The 13,381-nt window shown below is 44.7% G+C and overlaps 1 protein-coding gene across 4 annotated transcripts in view; it reads left to right on the plus strand.

The window, feature by feature from the left end:
* The first annotated feature begins 206 nt into the window (after positions 1 to 206).
* ALKBH3 (alkB homolog 3, alpha-ketoglutarate dependent dioxygenase) overlaps positions 207 to 13,381 on the plus strand; it is a 41,826-nt gene continuing 28,651 nt past the window's right edge. Inside the window, exons 1-6 of one of the 4 annotated variants that reach the window (XM_074997517.1) lie at positions 207 to 281; positions 2,932 to 3,044; positions 5,494 to 5,606; positions 7,097 to 7,131; positions 10,415 to 10,462; positions 12,774 to 12,877. In XM_074997517.1, coding sequence (XP_074853618.1) covers positions 2,966 to 3,044; positions 5,494 to 5,606; positions 7,097 to 7,131; positions 10,415 to 10,462; positions 12,774 to 12,877 — 379 coding nt within the window. In that variant the 5' untranslated portion in view covers positions 207 to 281; positions 2,932 to 2,965. Of the gene's footprint in view, positions 282 to 2,600; positions 2,748 to 2,931; positions 3,052 to 5,493; positions 5,607 to 7,096; positions 7,132 to 10,414; positions 10,463 to 12,773; positions 12,878 to 13,381 lie in introns of those variants that run through there. The other 3 variants (XR_012646011.1, XM_074997518.1, XM_074997519.1) reach the window with 3 other exon arrangements.

Here is a 13,381-nt window from a genome sequence, read left to right on the forward strand (position 1 = left end):
GCTGCGTGGGGCTGGCGCAGGGGAAGGTCGGGGCCGTTGGCTGCGTGGGGCGGGGGCGCGGCGGGGGGCAATTCTGGGCTTTTCTTTCTCAATCTCCGAGAAGAAGCGGAGGAGCCGGGCCCAGGTCTCAGCCGCAAGAGCGGCGGCGGCAGGACCAGGGCACGTAGAGCGCAGCCGCGTCGCGCCCCAGGGGGAGGGGCCGAGCCGCCAGTTAAGGCCGGGTTTTGGGCAGGGCGGGCCCGGGGCCGAAGAGGACGCGGCGGCAGCAGCTTCCGAGCAGGGTGAGGCGTTCCCCCCCTCGTGGGGCCGGGCACACGCGTGGGATGGGGGCAACCGGGCCCCGCCCCCCCCCTTACTGCGCTCCCAGAGGCGGCGTGACCCATTCGTAACCGGCCGTTAGACCCCACGCACGCGCTGCTGCTCTGCATCCCGCCCCCCGCGCTTCCACCCCTTTCCCTCCCGCCGCTACGGCGGGGTCCCTTCATTTCTGTGCTCCTCCCCCCGCCAGCGGCACTTGGGGCACTGGCGGTACTGGGTGCGGCAGCGGCACCCCCTATTGGCTGAGAGTGGTGCCCGTCATGAACAGGCCTCAGTGTTTTCTAATAGCCTTCAGCATCTTCAGTCTAATAACTGTCCGGTCACCGCTGCCTGGGCGTGCTGACGCCCCCCACCTTCACCAGTTTTTCGCTTTCGTTGCCACCCGCACAGAGGGAGAGCGAGACACACACACACACACAGACACACGTTCCCCTTTGCCCTTAGGGTGCTCATCTGCGTGGCCTTTCCACCACCTGCCCCCAAGTTTCACTCACACCTGCAGGTTTGTTAGCGTTTAAGGTGCTGCTAAGGGACTGCTTGTTACCTGTAGACAGGCAGGGTAACTCCTCTCCCTCCTCCACTGCCTCAAGTCCATGCAAACTTTTCCCACACACCTGCATATTCACAGCTGTACCCTCTTTGCTTCTCTGCTCTGAAAGATCTATAGTGCAACCAGGCTAAGTTAAGTAAAACTTAACTTTGCAATTAAACGCAGGCACACCTGAATGCCCAATTATTTGTTAGTTTCTTTTATTTAACATAGTTTGTTCACTCCTTCCTGTTTCTTTTTTTCCTCTCTGAGGAACGCTAGTTACTATCGCAGCACACATGTTATTAGGCTCAGCCCTGATAAGCATAAATTCAGTTTATAGCATATTTTGATACAGCTAACAAGTTTGCAAAATCTACCAATCTAAAAGAAGACATTTATGGCCAGTTAGAATAAAATACTAAAACTGGAAGGAACCTCAAGTGGTTAGCAAGTCCAGTCCCTTACACTTGTGGCACGACCAAGCACCATTTTGATCATTCCTGACAGATGTTGGCCTAATCTGCTTTAAAAAATCTCCAATGACAGAGATTCCACAACTTCTGTTAGCAATTTATTCCAGTGCTTAACCAGCCTGACAGGGAGGTTTTCCTAATGTCCAGTTTAAACCTCGCTTGCTGCAGTTTAAGCCCATTGCTGCTTGTCATATCCTCAGAGAGCAAGGAGAATATTTTTTCTCTCTACTCCTTGTAACAATCTTTTAGGTACTTGTAAGAAGTTGTAATGTCCCCTGTCAGTCCTGTCTTTTTCCAGACTAAACAAACTTAGTTCTTTCAATCTTCCCTTATAAAACATATTTACTGTACCTTTAATCATGTTTGTTTGCTCTTCTCTGGATCTTCTGCAATTTCTCCACATCTTTACTGAAATGTGATGCCCAGAGGTGGGTACAATGCTTCAGTTGAGGCGTAAGCGCAGAGTGCAGCAGAAGAATTCGTTTTCATGTCTTGCTTGCAGCACTCCCAGAATTGTTTTTTGTAACAGTATCAGACTGATACATATTTATCTTGTGATGGACTATGACCAGTAGATCCCTTTTTTCAGTACTACTTCCTAGGCAGTCATTTTTCATTTTCTCACGCCCACTCCCGCTTTAGTATCATCTGCAAGCTTTGTAAGAGTACTAAGTTGTTATTAAAATCACTGGTGAAGATATTAAACAGAGCCAGTCTGAAAATTGATTCCTGTGGAACCCCACTTGTTATGCCCTTCCAGCATGGTTGCAAGCCATTAATTCATGTTTGAAATGGGTCTGACCTGCTCTCTGTGTAGTAAAGGATGTGGAATGTCTGGACATTACAGAACGATACTCAGATATTAAGTTCTCCCTGTTGCAGGATCTATAGGTCATCTCTCTATAGAGTTTGTGGTTTTGAAAGTAGGGCTGGAGAAGAGTAAGAAAAGGAATAGATAGTGAGGAAGGAGATCAGAATTACTTGCTGAGGTCTGCATGGTCAAACTTTCTGGAGAGGTTTAAGCAGTGCTTAATTTGTAATGAAAGAGGTACTGAGGCTCAAACAATCTTTTTACATTTGTAACTGATGCATCAAGCCCAGAGGTACTGGAGTTATGAACTCTCCAGCCTAGAGAAGCGAGGGCTAAGCACTCGGGGTAAGGCGAGTGACGAAGGCCATAATGTGTAACACACCATCTCACTAGAATCATGTTTCCATAAACTCTGTTGATACAGTAAACTCTCTCTTATTTGGTATTCAGTCAACCGGAATTCTCAGATAACCAGCTCAAATGTGCCACTTTCCTTTGGCCCCGTCACTGCCGGAGTTCTCCCAGCCCCAGCTGGCTTTCCAGAGATACCAGCATTCCCCACGCGCCCCGGTCGGCTTCCTGAGCCTGGTGATGTTGCCCTGACCCCATTCAGGTATCCTGTGGCTTTGCCTAATCTGAGCCCTGCCTGTGCCCCCTCAGCTGCTCTCCGTTAACTGGCATATTTGCATATCTGGCAACCTCCCGGACCCCAGGTTGCTGGGTATGAAAAAGTTTACTGTATTTTAATGCTTGAATCTAAATTGCCTAACCATGTCATCTTATGTTTGAAACACAAGGGAGAATTAAACCACTGGAAGATGCTATAAAAACATGGCAGATAAAAGGCAGAGAGCCAGAGTGCAGGGTGGCTGGGCCGGACCTGTGAAGAGCAGAACAGCCTCACATGCAGGCAAGATGTGTGTTTCTTTACACGTTCCCAGTTATGTTAATATTTTTTCTCTTGTCTTTTAAAAACAACTTTAACAATTTATTTTCTTCTCATGCTTTAAAGAGAAATTCTGATCGTGAATTAATTTTATTTTGTGTATGATCCTGGATGAATTATGTGATTCAGCTGACCCAGCTGGAATATTGGAGGCAGCTATAATTTCCCTGATAATTTATATTATAGCTTAGTAGAGCTGAGCTGCCTTGAGGAAATGAAGTACACACAGACTTAGAGCTCTTCTATGACACAGACATTTAGTATTATACATGGAGCTGATAGGAAAACCTGTGGTTAGACTGGCTAATGCTTTGCATTAAACGTGCCTGGTTTTTTCTGTCACGTAACTTGTACCACCTAGTAACCATTAAGATTGAAACTTTCCATGCGTGACCTCTGTCTTGTGCCAATTTATTTACTTTCAATTTTTAAACTTCAGAAAAATATTTCATCCATTTTAAGACAAGGGTTAGAGAAAACAGGTGAGGTATTTTGCTAGTGTTAATTTTTTCCCAAGCATTTATTTGACATGCTCTAGTGTTTTCATCTTTTGAATAAGACCCTGAAATTTGGTAAAGTAGTGGTCCTGGGGTAAAAATGGGTCTTTCTGCTATCGCTGTAGAAATGTACTGAGATTTGCAGACTTAGGAGCAAAGGAAAGTCTCCATTCTTCTTCAAATGATTGCTTGTGTCCATGTAACATAGGTATGTGTGCTTGCCATGTGCACCGATGCCAGAAAAGTTTCCCGTGGCAGTACTCATAACGGAGCCGGTTCAAGTACTCCCTGGAGTGGTGCCCACATGTTGCACATCCAGGACCCTCAACCCACGTTTCCTTCTTGCCACCAGGACAGTGCTTGCAGCCTGCTCATCGCATTGTTGGCCATTACACATTTTGCTGTTGCTGGACTCGTTTTTTTTCCCACTAAGTATTTACTATTGTTTGTCAGTCAGTTGGCTAGCATAGGTGCCACAGAGACTTAGCCTTGGGTTGGGGCATGCCCCGTATTCTGGGCTTCAAGTCATGTTGCAGTTACAGTCGGGTCATGCCGTGAGCAACCCCCACAGTGACTGTTGGTGGTGCTGTAGAGAGGCACACATCAGTGGTAAGTGCTGTATTTGCAAGTCTTTTAAGCCTCCTACCAAAAAGGAGAGGGGCATTTTACTCAAGGCTCTCCTAATGGAATCTGCCTCAGTGCCCGTGCTTCAATACTTGCACTTGGTTCCAAATGCCAGCACATCAGTGCGCAGCGCACTGCTGGTACTGACAGCCTCCTGGCGCCGCACAAACTCAGATAAGGCGGGAGCAAATCTCCAGAACCCGAGGGGGATAAGCCCAAGACATCTGCTTTGGCCGACCTTTCTGCTCCAGCACAGCAGACCCCTGAGGCCCCTGTGGAGTGCATCTCCTTCTCTCACTCCCTGGCTCCTTCTCCAAGCAGCATCGCACAGCCCCATGTGCTGTCCACACTGGAAGCCTTGCTGGCAGCCCAGAACATCTTTTAGGTGCTGGTGCCACCCACTCCTTTAGTCATGGGACTGCACTATAAAGGAATGCTGGCTGTGGCACTGCCCCAGTCTCTGCAAAGTGGTCATTCCCTCTCGGGTGGCAACTTGGGCAGCAGCAATCATGAGATGGTACATTTCAGGATTCTGACAAAAGGAAGAAAGGTGAGCGGTAAAATACAGACCCTTGATTTCAGAAGACCAGACTTCACCTCCCTGAGAGAACTGATGGGCGGGATCCCCGGGAAACTGATATGAAGGAGAAGAGTGTTCAGGAGAACTGGCAATATTTTAAAGAAGCCTTATGGAAGGCACAGGAACAAACCATCCACATGCGCAGTTAAAAAAAAGCAAATATGGTAGGCAACCAACTTGGCTTACTAGGAAAATCCTTGGTGAGCTTAAATTCCAAAGGGATGTGTGTAAGAAGTGGAAACTTGGACAGGTGACTAAGGAGGAGTATAAATATATGGCTGGAGAATGCCGGGGAGTAAACAGGAAAGTGAATGCACAGTTAGAACTGCGACTAGCAAGGAATGTGAAGGGCAACAAGAAGGATTTCTACAGGCATGTTAACAATAAGAGGGTTGTTAGGGAGGATGTGGGGCTGTTGCTGGATGAAGTAGGTAACCTGGTTGGACTGAAACAATTTTTATTTACTTCAGTTTATAAACTAGTTAAAAATGCTCCTGTCCTAGATTATAGGACTTTAGTGATGATTATTAAGGACACATCTGACTCCTTCCTTGCTCTTTTTCAAAACCTTGACCTCTGTGGGAAATCCTTGAAAACTAAACTGTGATTTTGTTCATTATACCTTCCAGGAATATTGCGTTTTCCATGTAATGGGATGTTACTTTCTCTGATTTTACTAGTTTGCTTGAGCCTATTCTTTTCTTTGCCTTAGCTCCTGGGGCTTCTGTAGCCAGAAATTTTGCATCTGTGGGCACTGGTCACACCTGGATGAGAAGAGAGTCGCTTCCATCCGAAAGACAATTTGTATTTAAAGAACCAGTTGAGGTAAAAATGTAGATGGATATCCTCTCAGCTCATCTTTCTGTTGATTAGTAAAAGAACAATTTACTTTTAATATCTGAAAACCCCAGTCTCTTGTCCCAACCTGCAGCTTGCACCCCATACAGCCTCCCCTACTCACACTCTCTCCCATAACTTTAGGCACGTGGCGGGGGGGGGTTGGGACTTGGACCTGTACTGGGCACTACCAGCATTTCTTCATACCTGCTTCCCAATGCTGTCCCTACCAATAATCAAAATACACACCTATGTTGGTACCAAACTGCCCCAAATGCCCTGGTACCTTCATCAGCTGCATTCTGTGCATGGCGTGGCACTGATTCTGGCAGCTGTGCCCCTAGCCAGCCCCACTTACAGCTGAACCCAGCAGGACCTTCCTAGGGGCGTGCACAGCCCAAGACACCCTCTCCTCTGCCCACACCCTTGAACAGCACAGCCCAGGGAATTAGCAAGGGGCCTGCCCATATACTCACTGCTTGCAGTGAGGGGAAGCAGAGCAACCCAGCCCCGACCAGCTCCCAGCTGTGTCACTCCACTTCCCACCATTAGTGAGTGTATGGGGATGATTGCACCCATTCCTCTATGCCCCTTTTCCCCTGAGTCACACAGCTGGAAGCCAGGGGAACAGAGTGGGCTGTGGCGAGGTCGCTCCACTTCTCACTGGAGCTGATGAGTGCAGGGGCAGGCCCAATCCATGATGCTTTCCTGCCCTGCTCCTTCCCCTGCAGCCCACAGTGTGGCCCTTCTATGGAATGACCCTCACTCCTTCCCCCCCAGGCAGCTGCATAGGACACCAAAACTTCTTGGGATGCTCCTGTTGTTACCCCGATAGCAGGAGCATGTATACGGCACACAGTGAAACTATATGGTGGAAAGCATCCAGTGACAAAAAACAAAGTTACTGCTTGTTCCCTGCTACCCTTCCCTTCTGTTGCTGTGGTAAAGATTAAACCCCTTGTGGCTTTCAGGTGAGACAGTCAGCCTGAGCTGTGCAGGAGACTTTAGACTAGTAACTCTTGCTGCTTATTTTTTGCTGATTGTCTGAGACTGGGGAATTACCCCAGTGAGTAGCTTCTGATTTTTAATCTGTGACATCAGGGAGAGAGACTCTGCAGTCTCAGCTGGTGACCAGCATGTGTATATGAGTTAACCAGTTCTCCACAAGCTAGCCTTACTTGCTGTAATTAGCAGGTGATGCCAAAAACGTACTCGCCACTGCTGGGAGTTTCAGAATGATCCTGTCATCATTTCAAAACTGCAAGAGAATATATCTGTGTGTTGATTAATATTTCAGTACTAAGGGTCAGGGGGATATTGGAATCCCAAGTCTATTTTACTGGAGGTGGGGCTGGGATTAGGCTCCAAGCTTCTGGTATCTACACAACCACCACAGAGACAGGAATTCAGCCCTGTATAGCTGAGGCACGTCCGCCTATTGGTGCACTTATTTGTCTGGTTTTCTTGATTCCTGTCAGGTGGAATGCAAAGCTCCAGAGCCGAGAGTGATAGAGTGAGTATAATACTGGTTTCCCTACTTTCGCTGTTACTTTCGCCTCCCCCAGCCCATGGTGGGATGGATTAGGAGGGTCTTTTGTATTCTAATTGCTGTATCTGTGGAAAGATTTTTTGAATACAGAATATGGTATCCAGACTCCCCCGTTTCATAATCAGTAAAGGCCAAATCTTCATTTGTTTTTAATTGTTTTATTCAGTTTGTGCAAATCAGGAGGAAAGGATAGCAGGGCTTTGTAACAAAGCAGTCGGTTATACTTAATGGCTTTGGGTCTGTACAACGGTGATCGGATCAACCCACGCAGCTTTTGCCCATTCTCCTCATTCTTGTGACAGGACTGTGTTGTTTTTATACTTCGGGGTGGAGATAAGATATTAGGTTAGGCATGTTTATAGGTTTGAAAAGTGTGGGAGAGCAGTCTCTAGACTGAAGAATTTCTGTTTTTCTGTTCAGAACAGCAGCTGAATCAAGTGAACTGTTAGGTACAGTTTTAACACTTTGGCCAATGTGTTAATGCTGGTGATCAAAGTGAGATCCCTAGATTTAAAACCTTGTTCTTCCTTCCATCAAAATCAGAAAGCTGTATATGTACTGTCAACTCTCCCTTGATAACCTATTGATTTGGAATGATCCCCAATCGAAACTGTTTTGGAAGTTGCAACATGAAATCCCCAACTACTTGATGTAAGGGCAGATTCAGATGGGCTGGGTCTATACGTGCCCCTTCCTTTCAAAAGGGGCATGTTAATGAGTGGGTTTGAAAGATGCTAATGAGGCACTGCAATGAATATGCAGTGCCTTATTAGCATAATGGCGGCCACCGATTCGAAAGTGTGGCTTTTCGCACTGTGTGCCGCCCATGGAGATGGGACTTTCCGAAAGGACCCCTCCGCCCCAGTTTTCGAGAGTCCTTCTTCCTATCTGGTGATTGGAAGAAGGGCTTTCAAAAACCGGGGGAGGGGGGATGTCCTTTCGGAAGGTCCCGTCTCCGCGAGTGGCATGCAATTTGAAAAGCCGCACTTTTGAATCACCGTGGCTGCCATTATGCTAATGAGGCACTGCATATTCATTGCAGCACCTCATTAGCATCTTTCGAACCCGCTCATTAACATGCCATTTTTGAAAGGAAGGGGCATGTGTAGACACAGGGATGCTGTCAAAAATTCAGGCTACATCTGTCCCATGTTTAGTGCAAGTAGCAAGGATGGCAGATCAAACACATTGACTATGAGGGCTGAAGAATTGTAACTGTTAATGGGGGCTGTGTATTAAAGTGCTACAGGCCATTGATGATCTTACAGTGTAGCATAGCTCATTCCTAAGGTATGTATGTTCCTTGTGTGTCTGCATGTTTCAGCCAATCATTAAATTACAGACTTTGGAAAGGAGATTTGTTTGAGGTCAGAGGAGAGTCCTTAAAATACACAGCTGTGTAGGGCACCAGATTGCCCCAAATGTTGTGGTACCCTAGACAGCTGCATTCTGTGTATGGAGTAGCACTGGCTCTGGCAGTCAGGCCTATCTCCCAGCCAGCTACCCTGTGGGCTATACCCAGCAGAACCTTACTAGGGGTGTGCAGGGCCCAAGACACCTCCCACTCTGCCCACAGTTTGCCCCCTCCCCTGAACAGCATGGCACCAGGGAGTTAAAGGGCAGTTACTCAGAGTTAGTTTGTGCAGTTAACTATTAATTAACTCCGGCAGTCATTTGTTGTTTCTTTCAAAAGTTGTAAACACAGATTTTTCTGGTTTTGGAATTTCATATCTGTAGTTGAAGTGTTAGACTAGATAGGTATTGGTTAGAAGACTGTAATCCAGGTGCCCAGCATAAGCGTGGGTGGGGAAATAGTGCCACTTAATGTATTCTTGTTGTGGGATGTGCAGAGAGAAAGCATTGCTCTAAGGTCAGTGTTTCCATAAGTGTGATACGCGAAAGGATTTCAAGGGGTAAGCAGCAGAAAATAAATTATTAAAAATCAGGCACTGAGATGGCACTGGGAGAGGGGGTACACTTATAAGGCTGAAGTCCCAAAAGGGTTGTGCGAGTGTTTTAAGTTTGCAAAACACTGCTCTAGGATGTTACTAAGTAGCATTTCACTAGAGGCACTTAGAGTAGCAGTGAAAGTAACTGACCTGTCGGTCTATATAGTAAAGCATCACAGTTCCCTTTTCCAAGTCGGGGCTAAAATAATAAGAAAGGAGAGAGACTACAGTTGTATCCAGGGAACTTAATAAATACACAACTTTTACAAATATATTGAAGGCCCACTTGCAGGTACAGAATTATACAGGTTTTTTGGGATACTGATTTGGCAGTCTTCAAAAACGTCCTATGATATGCAATGCACCGTACATTTAATATCACTTTTCTGATCATTATATAGGCTATTTTCTGTGGGCATGCAAATGTGAACAGTTGTTCTGTAAAGTAAATAATTGTACAGCTCCAGTAGGAGTTTCTGCCCCAAAGACTGTGTGTTCTATAATAAGTGTGATGTAGTTGATAGTGCAGAAGACTGAATCAGGGCAGGTGACTTACACTGTTTGTTCTAACACTGACTTGCTCTGTTGTGTTGAGCAAGTCCCTTTCATTCTCTGCACTTCATTTTTTCTTTTGTAAAAAGAATAATGATATGAACCTCACAGGGTGAGTAATTAATGATATTCTCTCTTAAATTCCTGGATAGAAGTGATGTAGACAAATATCTGTACTTCACAGCAATGCCGCTGGTTGACGATAGAAAAAATATTTTATCTCATGCAGCAGTTAATATGTCCATTTTCAAAGCTGTTGCCTGATTTATATGTGGTATGTAGCACTTGACATAGCATGATATTAATTTTGCTGGGAAAGGTAAACTAAGGACGGCTACCTTCTGATTAAAGTTCCTGACTCTGCTCTCCTTCAGCATGAGTCAGGCTGTTGGTGTTTGTTATGTATTTGGAATTGGAATAGAGGTCTTTTTCCTTTAGCTCCGCTCCATTATCCCACTCCAATTTCTCTGGAGCCTGTAAACTCTGCAGCTAGTAGTTGTCCAGATTGGATACTCCCACAAGCCATGTGAAGTCAGCTGTGAAGACAGAGTAAGTTGCCTCCACAGCACTCCCAGCTTTGGCTGACCCAGTGTCTGGATTCCTTCTCCCTAGCCACATTGTTCCTTCATAGTAGTATGTCCACTGCCCTTAGGCCTCTTTCCTTAACTCAGATTTGCTTGTGACTGGACCCTTATCTGTTTCTTGTGTTTCACCTACCTGATGGCTGTTTCTCTCCATATTCTCAGTGAACAGGGCCTGTATGAGATCAGCACATTGCCAACAGGCATATCTCGGTAAGTGGATTATTAATTTTTTTAGCACCTTGTTTGCCATTGAGTAATGTAACATCATTCAGTCCTTCAAAGGTCTAATCTCCACTGAGATTTTAGCGATGCAGAAGATGACTCTGGCAAATATGTTGTTTCTCCTGTGCCACCTTATGTGTAAGATGGCACTGAAGAGGGCATCCTGGTCCCGGTATACTTGATACAGCAACCTGGTTAATTTTGAGCAGCATAAGATTAGGAGTCTATTGTTAGTGTGAGTGAAAATGAGTTTTGATGTTGCCTTCCAGTGCTGTAGTGAAATAGGTAAAGTGGCCTTGATTGATTAGTCTGTGCCCTGGTGAATGTTGCTCTAAATCCTTGGAGCAGTTTTCCTTTTTGTATTTTGGGATCCTCACAACCTTGATGTTTCTGGGTGCATGCTATGAGGTGATGTACTGGGCTAGGAGTTTCTTTGGACCTGGCAATTATTATGTACAAAGCAGGAAGAGATATGTTACTCCATCAGTCAAGAAGGTTAACTTAGCAGTAAAAAGAGAAGGACCAGCACATTTCCTGACCAGTAAAGGCCAACTTGATAGTATTATGGTCTAAAGTACTATACTCCCTATTTCTGTAATTACCTGTGTTCTTGGGCGTCACAGCCGTGTAACAGAGGAACATGCTAATGACTAGAGCCCTGCAAATCTGTGACTACTGCCTAAATATCCACTGATTTGTTTTTGTGGATCGCTTATCAAAGATTGATTAAAATTTTGTGTATGTGTAGGGCTCTACTAATGGCCGAAGGAGCCACAGTACAAAAGGCTCCAGTATTTTAATGGATTACCAGTAGTTGACTAGCTACAGCTAGGAGTTCATGCTTCTTACCCTGATGACTACTCCTTTGTACTGCTGACGGAACATAGGTATACATCAGCAACAGTTCCACTTGTAATTGATAAACTTGATGGTAATAGGTGGTTATGCACAAAAAATATGCTTTAGCACTTCTAATGCAAAACAGGAGTCAAGAATTTAGGAGATGGAATAGATGCATGAGATTCCAGTCCACATTCTCAGTGACCTGTGGTCACAACTCTGTGCTACAGAAATAAAACTCATTCCATACACAGCTATCGTCAATCAAACTTTCTAGATAGTCCAGAACAAGCCACTTCATTGCATTGCATAGGTCAAGTTTTCAGCCAATCCAGAAATGCCTGCAAAAGCTATCAGAACATTCCTGATGCTACCTTTACATGGAAGAATTCAACAAATCTCTGAGCCTCTTTCATTAGAAAGCCAGGTTCATAGCAGATGTGCTTGTGTATCGATGCACTTCTCTTGGCTTTATGCTTCAGGTGTTTTGCAGCAAAAGCACTGAAACAAACAAGAGTCACGCTTCTACCTGCTTGTTTTTTCCATCACTGAAAATATGGACTGTAGCTGTAAACACCGACTTTAGATCCATCTCATTCTTAATCTCTAGCTTCTGAAGCAGCCCTGGGAAGCTCCTCACTCCCACATCCTTCTGCCCTTTTCTTGTTAGGATTCTATTGTCCTCTGAGACAGAAATGTAGGTGCATTATGATCATAATACCATATGCATTTAAACTGATCTCTGAATATTATATGTAATCTAACCTACCAGTGGTGGAGCAAGGACAGCTGTGCTCTTTTCTTTACTTATATTAAAAATATCTGTGTAATTCTGCTTTTCATTCGTATATGTCTTTTAGTGATCGAAGCTAAGATATCCTGTGACCTAATAGGAAGCTAGACAGTTACTTTCAGAGAGTGGATTGCTTGGAAACAATGAAGCTTCACCCCCATTTAATACTGACAATTGAACGCTTGATGGCTATATTTTATGGCTAAAAGGATGCTGCAGAATTCTAGGTGTCAAATTTGATTGTTTTAAAACAATGAAAATATGAACAGAGAACAGCCTTAAGGCATTTAAGGCATTAGTTTGGTAAAAAGCTTTAGCATATGGTTAACTTTAAACCTTGAGTTTAAGCATTTTGCCTGATCAAGGGCTAAAATGTTACTGCTTCATCACATTTTAAAACAAAAGCTGCTAATCCTATGTATTTAACTAGCTAAAATGTTTTTAATTTCCTTTTGCTTTATTTGCTTCAGAGTTAGAAATAATACTTCCCAGTATTTTTTCTATCAACAATACAAAAAATATGTGGCTCATGAAGAGAGACTGCTCATTATCTGCTGACATCTGAACTATTAGCCCTTGACATTGGAGTATTTCATGAAAGGCCAGGTATAGGCACAATGTACGGTTCCTCTTTCCTCTCTTCAATCTGTAATTTTTCTGCACTAGGGTTCATTTGATTCCTGGCTTTGTTGACTCAAAAGAAGCAGACTGGATGTTTGAACAGCTCCTTCAAGAGATCCCCTGGAGGCAGAGAACTCACCTCAGGCAGGGTAAATGTGTCATACTTTGTGATGTAATTGCCTTGACTCCTATGTCAAATCCTAATTCTTTCATTTCCAAACACCTCTACTGTTAGAACTCCCTTGTCTTCTACTGCCAAGTCTCAATTTTCTGTACTTTCACGTAGAAGGTGTTGTGGTTCATTCGTCTACAAACAAACCTGTGATGCCCCATTAATTTCAGATCAAAGTGAAAATTGCCCTCTGTTTTTAAAACCTTTTGTGACTGTGGAGCATGATGTCCCCTGCTGCCCATTCTCTCTCTAGTTCTCTTCCTGTTCTGTCTTAGAAAGGTTCTATTCTGTCCCTTTAAACCACCTCACCACTGATGTTGCTAATCTCCTCTGTAGTCCCTGCTGTTCGGTGCTTGCTCTTTTATCTCCACACACAATCTCTCATTTAAAATCTCAGCTGTACATAATTCTTTTGTGCTTTCTTTGCTTATTGCATTTTCCTTTTCTGCCTCCAGCCTGTTTTATTTACTTCTGTAATGTT

Source organism: Carettochelys insculpta, chromosome 6 (assembly GCF_033958435.1).
Source record: "Carettochelys insculpta isolate YL-2023 chromosome 6, ASM3395843v1, whole genome shotgun sequence".
Taxonomy (NCBI): Eukaryota; Metazoa; Chordata; order Testudines; family Carettochelyidae; genus Carettochelys; species Carettochelys insculpta.